The sequence below is a fragment of the Chinchilla lanigera genome, unplaced genomic scaffold (genome assembly GCF_000276665.1).
Source record: "Chinchilla lanigera isolate Chin_1 unplaced genomic scaffold, ChiLan1.0 scaffold00049, whole genome shotgun sequence".
Classification (NCBI taxonomy): Eukaryota; Metazoa; Chordata; class Mammalia; order Rodentia; family Chinchillidae; genus Chinchilla; species Chinchilla lanigera.
Genome location: NW_004955450.1, coordinates 2,775,632 through 2,787,630, shown reverse-complemented (window position 1 = coordinate 2,787,630; position 11,999 = coordinate 2,775,632). Strand labels below are relative to the sequence as shown.

At 42.2% G+C, this 11,999-nt stretch overlaps 1 protein-coding gene across 1 annotated transcript in view; it reads right to left on the bottom strand.

The window, feature by feature from the left end:
• Positions 1-11,999, bottom strand: part of Ptpn9 (protein tyrosine phosphatase, non-receptor type 9) — a gene marked incomplete at its 5' end in the record, with an annotated part of 70,636 nt that overhangs the window by 8,760 nt on the left and 49,877 nt on the right. The window contains 1 exon segment of the mRNA XM_005393506.2: positions 4,952-5,045. Coding sequence (XP_005393563.1) covers positions 4,952-5,045 — 94 coding nt within the window.

Here is an 11,999-nt window from a genome sequence, read left to right as displayed (position 1 = left end):
CAAACAAACAAAAAAACCTTGTACCTACAGTACAAAAGTAACTCTTACAATTCATTAAGGGATGATCCAACTTGACATTGAGCAAAAAGGTCATTTTTCCATATATTTACAGGTGGCCACAAAGCACACAGAAAGATGATTAACATTATTCGATACCAGGGAAACACACAAAACCACAACAGACACCACTTCAAATCCACTAGAACAGCTCCAGGTTAAAAAAAAAAAAGATAACAACAAGTTTTGATAGGGATTTGGAGCAATCAGAACCTTCATATATGCTACTGGGAATGTAAAATACAGTCACTCTGGAAAGCAGACTGGCAGTCCCTCCAAAGACTACCAGGATTACCATATGATCCAGCAATCCCACTGCCAAGGAAAAGGACTACATAAATCTGTACAAGACTAAGTATACCAATATTCATGGCGGCATTGTTCACAATGGCTAAAAAATGGAAATAACTCCAAGTTCTTCAACAAATGCATGAGTAAAATGTGGTATATCCATATACGGATCCTTGGGCAATAGCAAGGAGCGAGGAGGTGCTGATATTTGTCACAACATGGATCAATTATTACTCTATTCATATGGAAATCCAGAGAGAGAAAACAGGGACCACAGGCACAGCTCTTCAGGGGAATACTTGTCAACCACGCACAAGGTTCTGGGCTTGATCTCCAGCTCCTCAAAGCAACAAACCACCCAAACAAAATAGATTAGGGTGGGTTAGAGGGAAATGGGGGTGACGGCCAAGGGTACAGGTTTCTCTTTGGGATAAGAAGAATAGTCTGAAGTCAACTGTGATGATAGCTGCACAGATCTGTGACTATATTAAAATTCACTGACTTGTGCACTTGAAATGATTGGACCGTATGGCATGTGAATTATATCTCAATAAAGCTGTTATTTTAAAAAACAGAAAGAATCTATCAGGGCTTGCAGCACTATAGCAGAGGGCCAATGCGAGGCAGACCCATAGCCTGGGCAGAAGCACCCATCCGCCTTGTAGCTCACAGAAGATGGAGATGAGAAGGCAGAAGCTGCTGCTGTCAGCACAGCAGCAGAGCAGGCCAGTGTCCAACTTCCACTGTCACCTAAACTCACACAGGGCTTCCCACCAGCTCAGGGAGCCCAGGCGAGCTCCTGAACCCTTTCGCAGAGTCTTCTTCCCTGTTCCCACGTCCTCAGTCTCATTCACTTAACATCACTCTCATTAAACTTACAAGGTCTTGGCCAATATCCTTTAGTCTTGGCTGCCCAAGAAAGAAATGATGGCAGAGATAGAGTTTCAAGTCTCAGTGTGGGTAGCTAAGAATGGAATGAATAGAGGCAGTTACTGAACAGAAGAGAGTGTGGAGGGGCATCAGATAAGAAACACGATGTCTCCACAGATACTGGGCATGGCAGCGCACCCCTGTAATCCCAGCACTCAGGAGACTGAGGCAGGAGGATCACCTTGAGTCTGAGGGCAGCCTGGGCTACACAGTGAGTTCAAAGCCAGTTTGAACTGTATAATGAGACCCTATCTAAAACTAGAAAAGGAAGCCTCCATGGCATGCCAGGGAAAAGCCATATTCTACCCTACTCTGCAAAGGTCAGAGTGGATCCTTCCTGCATCTAGTGCCTTCTTCCTCGAGGGTCCTCAGACCTGGGGGCAGTCAAAACTGTCTATCCCCAGGCCACACCCCCTAGGACCGTTCTGCTTCATGGTCAAACGTGGTCAAAGCCGTGTTGCTGAGATGTCTCCCTTTCAGCCAGCCCATCTCCCGACTGAGCACCCATTATATATTCAGCCGTGACTTTCCTGCTCCACACTCCTCTCCCAGCAGCTGGTACTGACTTCCTGGCATCAATGCTCCACCCGGGTGTGACAACATCCCTGAGCCACTGGGTGACCTCAGAAGACCTGGCAAGCTAGAGCTCACCTTCCCTGACCAGGGTTCTTCGCCCAGCCACCTGCAGGCAGCCACGTCTCAGCCTAGCCCACGTGGGTGTACACCCTCGAGGACAGGCCACAGAAAAGTACAGAAGAGTCCCTTCTTCTAAGAATCAACACTGTCACACAACGAACGTGTAAGCAGTCACCCCAAGAGCTGCCTCCATACTTGGAAAGGAATGTCACCTCTTTAAAGGAGACTTAGCTGGGAATAGTGGCGTATGTCTGTAATCCCAGCACTTAGGAGGTTGAGGCTGAAGGATCAACAGGAGCCCGAGGCCATCCTGGGCTACACATTGAGTTCAAGGTAAGTAAGCCTGAACTACACAGTGAGACCCTGTCTCAAAGGAACAAAAAAATTTTAAATTTTAAAAATTAAAAAAAATAAAAGAGACTTACTATTATTTATCATGAAGAATATCAGCTTTCAGTACCCTGTCTCTGACAGCACCTGTCTCTGAGAATTTACATCAGCAATTTCAGAGCGATCATCATGTATTAAAACAGAAAATGACCTCAGAGACAAAGTATCAGCCTAAGGGCAAACTGCTGCTATAGACTGTTTGTGTCCTCTCCTCAAACTCCTTTGTGGAAATCATAGTCTGCAATGATGGTTCTGGGGGACAGAGTTTATGAGGGGCCTAGGCCTTGAGAACCACTAAGAAGCAGCCCTTACCAAGGGGATCAAAGCCCTTAGGAAACAGAACAGCTCTGAAAATGTGTGCACACAATGCATAAACTAACTGGCTTGATTTTGCTATTCCACAACATACAAGTATTTTTGTATGCATATCTTAAAACATTATGCTGTAAGTCAGAAATATATACAATTTTATTTGTTAATTAAAATAAATGTCAAGGAACAAAGTGAGAAAGAATACTTCCAAAAGTAGAAATACCGTTGGAGTATTTTGTGCCTGAAACTAAGTAATGTCCAAAAAACCAAACCAAACCACACTTGAATCTTTCATTTTACTGTGGAAATAAAAGCTTTGCCGGTTTCTGCAGTAAGAGACCACAAATCAGGCAAAGATATTCAGATGAACTACAGGATAACTAGAATAGTTTCCTGGTCTCTGGATTTACTTCTTTATGTATTTTCTGTCTATTATATGCCAGTCACAGTTCTACAGAGTGGACACAGAGCAGTCAACAAAACAGATGAACACAACCCAACCAGGGAACTCCATCTTTCACAGCATGTACAAGGACAATCTCAGGTCTTAGCCAAACACTGAGCTAACACTCCTGCATGGAAACCTTCTGCAAGCATCCTCGTCAAGAGAAATTAAAACTATGATCTTAGGGTACCAAACTTCATATTATATATGGCCAAATACAAGGCAATGATTTCTCCAAAAATCATCCCCAAGAGAATGAACAGGGGGATATAACAAATGGGTATCATGTTATAGAGACAAAATTTAAATTTGTTTACTTTGAAATAGCAACCTTAATCAATATTTTTTTTTTTTTTTTGGTAACTGGGAATTGAACTCAGGACCTTGCACTGGCCAGGCAGGCACTTGTGCCACTGAGCTGTATCCCTGGCCCAAATCAATACTTTTTGATGCTTATAGGTCACCAGAAAGGACTGGCATAGCAAAAAGAAATAAAGAAATGCAATGCCTATTAAGATGTTTATCTCAAAATTCTAAATTTAGAGGTGGCTATAAAAAAGTTATATTTCAAGAGAATTTTTTAAAGGGATAAGTAAATGATTTTGATATAGAGGATGCCTGAGATGCAAGATGAATGAAAATTAAAAACTGCCCTAATATTATCTTAATACAGTTTTCTGATTTAGAATACTTGCCAGTGACAACACTGTGATACTTAAAATAAAGACAATGTCCACAGCAAAACCATGTTAGACTGATTTTAAAAGTGGTTCAAATGATGGCTGAAATACTGATGTTACAGGTGAAGAGTAAAAGTTTCGCTAAATATTGACACATATGTGTTTTTTAACAGTACAGATATCAAACTGATACATTAAATGAAATAGTCATCTGGCTGTTTCATCTCTAGCCTTACATGTTTATGTATCCAATAGGTGTCCACAAATTTTTTCAGACATAGATGGAAAAATCAGTCACTTAAAATCAAAGTTGCCTTGTCCACATGCATATAAACTTGTGCCAACTGAGCTGGACCATGTCATCATGCCTTTATTTATTTATTTTTCATTTTTGAGACAAGGTCTTGCTATGCAGTTCAGACTGGTCTGGACTCACTATGTAGCCCAGGCTGGCCTCAAACTCACAGCAATACTCCTGTCTCTGCCTCCCAAGTGCTGGGATTACAGGTGTGTGCCACCATGCCTGGCTTGATCATGCCTTTATAACAAAGCTGGAAAAGCAGAAATAATCTAACATTTACTAGCACCTACAATATACCAGACCTTGTACTGTGGGCATTCACATAAAATATTTCATTTATAAACCAGGTGTGGTGGTACATGCCTGTGAGCCCAGTACTCTGGGAGGCTGAGCAGGAATATGGCAAGTTCAAAGCCAGCTTGGTAAGAAGGTATATTAAAATTTTAAAAATGGTGAGCAGATATAGTTCAGTGTGAAGGCCCTGAGTTCAATTCCTAGTACAAAAAAAAAAGTCACTTCTATTTACTTGTGACTCAGTACTATTGGGCATCTAGGATCACCTTCCTGGCTCAGGGTCCTTTTCCATGCTATTGCAGTAATGGCAAACCTTTTAGAAGCCAAGTGCCATGTGAAAGCTCAGACAGGTCATAGCTAATGAGTCATGGCTTGTGACACCATCACCGGGCACTGGTACTCCTTCCCAACCATGTATATGGTCCCAACATGCGCTGTTATCCTATGCTGGGCTGCTCGGTGACTTGGCTTGAGAGCCAACAGAGAGGGTTCTGTGCGGCTGCTACAGCACAGGTGCCATAGGTCTACCACCAATGTATTACAATATCAGTATATTTCACTTTGGAAAAAGTTTACTTCCCCCACAGTGCTCCAAACAAGACTGCATCTGTCTACCTGAGTGTGGCCACTTCGTTTTGTCAGCTTCACTCGAGTTTGGTCCAGGCAGGGGACATCCCCATAGCGGTTCTTCTCTAGGTTTCCTGGGGACCTGAAGGAAATGAAATGGATACGGAAAACTGAAGAAAAAGTAATGATGGCATGGTGACACACACCTATAATCCTAGCAATTTGGGAGGCTGAGGCAGGAGGATCACAAGTTCAAGGCTAATCTGTGTAACTTAGCAATACCTTGTCTCAAAATTAAAAATAAAGGGAGGTGGTCTGGGATGTAGCTCAGTATAAAGGTCCTGTGTTCAAATGCCAGTATCCAAAAAAAGTAGGGCTAGTGTGTGTGTGTGTTTGTGCACATACACGTGTCTGTATGCCTCCATATATATACACAAGGACTGGCAATGTAAAAGTTGGATGTTAATCACTGCTGGAGTGGGACATGGGAGTTCTTTACTCTCTGGTGTACATGGCTCCACATCATATGACTTCATTTTCTTTTGTGCTGGGGCTTAAACCTAGGGCTTCAGGCGTACTAAGTATGTGCTCTACCACTGAGCCACACCTCAGCCCTGGTTCAGCCTTTTTTTGAGTATACACTGTTTATAGGAAAGTGAGAGGGAGCCCACATAGACTAGGACAGACGTCTGTGCTGTTGGGGGTGCTGCTGTAACAAGTACCCAAAATGCCAAAGCAGCTTTGGTTGTGGTAAGAAGCAAGTGTGGACATGATCTGGAGGCACACACTAGACATAGCAGTCCACACCGCCACCAGCAGAGCAGCAAAGGCCATTCTAGCAAGGCTCAGAGCAGAGCTTCAGCAAAAGCCTTGGTCTCAGAGAATAAGAGGCTATAATCAGATGCAGATAAAGGCCTCTCTGATCAGGTACAATATCACAAACAATCTAGCTGCACATAACTGTTTCTACTATTCATTTATCAAAAGATGCTCAAAATCAATTTCTTCCTCCCCCTTTTCTCTCTCTCTCTTCCCCACCCCCGCCACATACTGGGGACTGGACCCAGAGCCTCACATATGCAAGGTAACCCCAGCCCTTGTTTAAAAATTATATTTTGAGCTGGACAGGGTGGCACATGCCTATAATCTCAGCAATCGGGAATCTGAGACAGGAGGCTAGGGTTTGAGGCCAGCCTGGGCTCCATAGTGAGTCCAGCCGGAACTGCATAGCAAGACCCTGTATCAAAAAATAAAATAAAATTATATTTTGAGGAAGGATCTTATTAAGTTCCCCAGACTGGGCTCAAATTTACAATCCTCCTGACTCAGCCTCACAAGTAGCTGGGATTGCAGGTGTGCATCATTATACTCAGATAAAATAAATCTTGAAGTTCCACTTTAACATGATGGACTGGTAGTTAACTCAAAAATGACTCCACTCCATCCAGCAGCCAGAGATTTTAACCTGTTTTGGCAGAAAAAGCAAATGAGAGGACTTGGCTGACTTGGCCAAATGCAAGAAGGTAGGGCCTAGGGAGTACTGACTGAGAGACAAAAACAACTCACCTTCAGGAACCCCATACCCTGGAAGGTAAGGTGAGACAAAAGGGTAAAACAGGAAGAAATCCAGCACTGAGGAGGCTGAGGCAGGATGGTACCTGCAAGTTTGAGGCCAGCCTGGGCTACAAAGTAAGTTCAAGGCCAGCCTGAACGGCATAACAAAACCTTGTCTCAAAAAAAAAAAAACATAAATAACAACAACAAAAAAAAACCACAGAAAGAAATGAAAACCCAAATGCTCCACAATTACAATCACTACCCTACTCTCCCTGTTCTGTCTTACACTACATTCATATCCAGGCTTGTATCCCTTCCCACAGGCAAGAGAATAGAGCACTCTTATCTGGAGAAAGTGAACAGCTACCAGGAAAAGAATTCTGTCATCTGGAGTTGTCTAACAAGCTGTCTGATCATTTCAACTTGAAGCTCATCTATGCAAACAGCTTCCAAGCAACTTTGAAGGATCCTTTTCCTAAGTGAGAATCCACAACACACAAGGATCTCCCGATAATTAAAGAAAGCCCCTAACAAAGGATGCTAATTCAAGCCAGCACAGTAGCAAACCTGTAATCCCAGGTACCAGGGAGGCTGAGGCAGTAGGATTTCAAGCTCAAGACAGCACAGTAGCAAACCTGTAATCCCAGGTACCAGGGAGGCTGAGGCAGTAGGATTTCAAGCTCAAGACAGCACAGTAGCAAACCTGTAATCCCAGGTACCAGGGAGGCTGAGGCAGTAGGATTTCAAGCTCAAGACAGCACAGTAGCAAACCTGTAATCCCAGGTACCAGGGAGGCTGAGGCAGTAGGATTTCAAGCTCAAGACCAACCAGGGCAATTAAGCAAGCCCCTGTCTCTATGTAAAGTAACAAAAAAGGCTAGGGATGTAGCCTTGCACTCCCTGGGTTTAATCCCCAGTATAAACAAATTCAAATACAAATACACATGGAAAAAAAGCACAAAAGACAGTCAATAAAAGGATTTCTAAAAGGCTATAATTAATATCCTCAAAGAGAAAAGCACTATCATTATAAATGAAACAAGAATAGAATGCTTTGAAAAAGGAACAATCAGAAGATAAAAACTGTTAAAAAGTAAAAATTCTATCTTGGGGTATTGCTCAATGTTAGGTCACTTGCCTAGTATGCAGGAGGCCTTTGACTGGAACCCTAGCACAGGGCACAGTTGGCGGGGGGGCACATGCAAATCAGGAGCTTCAACATATCAAAGCTGTGGAAATTTCTCAGATATGAAACAAAGAGGAAGGCTAGGCATGGTGGCTGCAAACCTGTAATCCCAGCATTCAGAAGGCTGAAGCAGGGGATTGCTGGGAGTTCAAGGCCAGCCTGGGCTACAAAGTGAGTTCAAGGCCAGCCTGAACTGCATAGTGAAACCCTGTCTCCAAAAAAAAAAAAAAAAAAAAAATAAAAAAAAAAAAAGGAGAGAAAATGTAAGAAAATTGTTCCAGGAAAGAAGTCAGCACACTATGGCTGTATCTGTAAATAAAGTCTTATTAGAAGAACACAAAGCACATTTGCTTATATACTCACCAAGTACATATCAAAGTACTTGCAACACAGTTCCAGTCTAAAATATTTACTATCTGCTCTTTACAAAATGAAAATGCCAACTTTTCCTCCAGCCAATGGTAGCGAACCTATGGCATGTGTGCTGCAGCAGGCTGTCTGTTATCACTGACAGCTCTGAATGGTTCACCATCAGTGCTTCTAGGAGATCTGACCAGACTGCTAGGAATATGCTAGAGAAAGACACTACTAAGTGTGGAGAATGGAAGGACAAAAAAACATAAGAAAAGAAAAATCCATAGATGGGGCCTGAGGTACATACAGGGCTTCTCAAGATGGAGCAAGCCCTGGTCTCAATGCCTAGCATTAAAATAAAAAATGTCCTATGGCCAGGTGTGGTGCTACACACCTGTAATCCCAGCACTTGGGAGGCTGAGGACTGCCAAGAGTTTGAGCCCACCCTGGGTTACATAGCCTGAACTACATAGTAAGACCCTGTTTCAACTCCCCTCCACAAAAGTCCTAGAAATGGAGAACACAGGCCTTCAGATTAAAGAATTCATCAAGCACCCAACATCATGAATTAAAGCAATGGACACACACCAAACATACCACTGAAAAATTTTTAAATTGGAAAGGAGATTATCTAAAAATGTCCAGGAAGGACAAAAACAACATAACAGATGAGCTAAACGGACTGAGAAGGAACAGAATAACATTGCTGTAAAAACTCTGAGGTAGAATTATTTCAAATATAGAAATCTATGCTTAGCAAAATGCAGTACAAATGAAAAAAGAATAAAATATGAGACCAAGAAACAAGATGCAACCAGGAAAGGGGAAACTGCAGGATGAAAGAGGAGGCGTAGACCCAAAAGTTAACCAACTACGGAGCCAAAGAACAGAAAGTTCTGAGGTCAGGGCTCCAGGGATAAAATGGAACCAAATGATTATCTGATGTATTTGCCATTCAGAAAGTAATGACAGTACAAAATAAATCTTACTCCGGACACAGCAAAATGATGAGGATAGGCACACAAAAAAACCAAAAACAAATGAAAAAATTAGGGAAGCCTAGAAGAAACAAAAAATAGATTTGATAAGATTAATATATTTGATCATTCCATAGCAGGTCACTTAAACTCAGATAAAAAAATGAAAGCTATAAGTATGTAAACAATTACTCTTGATTTGATTAAAATTGAGGCATACTATAAGCCAAGAATGGTGGTGCACATCTGGAATTCCAGCTACACAGGAGACTAAGGCTGGAGGATCATAAGTTTGAGCCCCTCTTGGGTAATTCAGCAAGACCCTATCTCAAAATGAAAAGGCTGGGGATGTAGTTCAGTGGTAGAGCACTCCTTGGTTCAATCCCCAGTAAAATAAAGCAAGCAAGCCAAGCATATAATTACAGTGGAAAAACAGAAAAGAAACAGCATGGCATAAGAGTAAATATCTCCTACAATCAAAATCAACGAAGAATATTATAAGCATTTTTACTCAGAATCATGGAAAAAATACAGGAGGAACAGCTACAGGAGTGAAAAATGAGCTGGGTGTGATGGTATATGCCTGTAGTCACAACTGCCCAGCTATTCAGAAGGCTGAGGCAAGAGGATCTCTTGAGCCAACAAGCTACAGACCAGCCACAAAGTGAGACTTCAAGAGTTCAAAATGAAAACTATAAGCAAGGCCGGGTGTGGTGGAACATGCCTGTAATCCCAGCACTAGGGAAGCTGAGGCAGGAGGATCCAGGAAGATCATTGCGAGTTCAAGGCCAGCCTGGGCTACAAAATGAGATTAAGGCCAGCCTGAACTGCATAGTGAGACCCTGTCTCAAAAAGACAAAAACAAACTATAGGCAGCAGAATTGTGGCAAAGGCAGAGACTGGTATCCATTTTGTCACTGGTTTTTTTCTTTGTACTATTTGGTTTCGAAAAATTATTTGTATGTATTGTCAATGTCAGCATCCTGCTTGTGATATTATACTGGAGTGTTGAAAGATGTAACCACAAAGGAAAAGTGTAGAAAGGGTAAATGTGATCTGTCTACATTACTTCTTGCAACTGCATGTGAATCTACAACAACCTCATAATAAAAAGTTTAGTTCTGGGAAATGATGCAAATCAAAACTCATTAAGATTCCATCTCACCCCAATCAAAATGGTTATTATCAAGATTACAAAAATAAATGCTGGGGAGGCTGCGGGAAAAAAGGAACCCTTCTGCACTGCTGGTGGGAATGTAAATTAGTACGGCCACGATGGAAATCAGTAGAGAAGTTCCTCAAAAAAATTATAAATGAAAAGTTAGTGATATCATATACAGCTACAAATTCTTTATGATGAATGCGATCATTATGTGTATCTAAAATGTACCAATAAAATCGATTTCAATAAATAAATTTTTAAAATTAAAAAAAAACTATAAATGGAGCTACCTGTGAACCAGCTATAGCACTCATTGGTATGCATGTGAAGAGATTATGGTCAGCATACTATAGGGAGACCTGCACACCCACTTCTACGGCAACATAGATCACAATGGCCAGATACGCAACCAACCAGGTGATCATCAATAGTAATGGATCAAAGCAAATGTGATATACACACACAATGGAGTGCGTGTGTACTCATCCATAAAAAACAATGAAATTCAGTCAACTGCATAAGAATGGATGGATCTGGAGACTATGATGTAGAGTGAAACACACCAGACTCAGAAAGACAAATATCACATGTTCTCCCTAATATGTGGAATCTAAAAAATGATGAAAAAAAGAAAAAGATGACAAGGACATAGAAGGGAGACTTACCAGACAAGAGGAAGGGGACAAGGTGGGGGTGTGTGAGGGTGGGTAACAGGGGATGAATATGATCAAAATATACACTTTTTTTTTTTTTGGTACCGGGAATCGAACTCAGGACCTTGCACTTGCCCGGCAGGCGCTTATGCCACTAAGCTATGTCCCTGGCCCCAAAATACACACATTGAAAGAAAAAAAATGTGAAACTGGGGGGAAGTGGGACAAGGGGGCTCATGGGGGGGGTGATTAAAGTCTGTTACATGCATGTTCAAGTCTACCAAGATGAAACCCATTGGTTTGTACAGCCAATATGTACTAGTAAAAAATGTGGGGAAGGAAAAAGGTTAAAAAAATATATGATTTTTAAAAAGTGCAGCTGGCATGGTAGTGCATGCCGGTAATCTCTCTTTTTTTCTTTTTCTTTTTTTTTTTTTAAATGCCTGTAATCTGAACACTTAGGATACTGAGGCAGGAGGATCACCAGCCTGGGCTACATAGTGAATTCAAGGTCAGTATGAACTAGATAGTGAGAACCCATCTCAAATAAAGGTCCAAAAAATGGTATGGGGAGGAGACAAAGGGGAAAAAGCTTCTTGTTCCCCAGCCCTGTGGGCTACAGTGAATACTTAGGTATTGATCTCAAAACCAGAGTCCTGAAGAAAGCAGGCTCTTCCACAGGGGTAAGCACCAGGAGCATTGGTGTAAGGTCACCCCATGAAGTGGGGACTCCACCGTTCAACAGAGAGACAAGATGGAGAAGTTGTCTCATCAGGCCAGGCGTATTCTCTGTCACACAGCAGCTGGTTGGGTTGTGCCAAGCAGACAACCCTAACCTGAGTAAGCACAGAGGCACCACAGCCAGTCAGGAATCCCCAACTGTACCCTCTCTGCTCTCAGGCACTTTCTCCATCCAAGACTGGGAAAGAGATCTGATATAAACAGAGGTCCTGAGTGGACAGCGGGGGACAAAGCTGTACTCAAGAAAAGCACACTCTCTCTTTTGCATATATGCGCTTTTCCCTTTCACTATTCTTACTTCTTTTGTAGTACAGAGGATTGAACCCAGGCACACTCCACCACTGAGCTAGTTCCCCAGTCCTTTCTATAATTTTTTTTTTTTTTTGGTCTTTTTGAGGCAGGGTCTTGCTATGCAGTTCAGGCTGGCTTTGAGCTTACCTTATAGCCCAGGCTGGTCTTGAACTCGC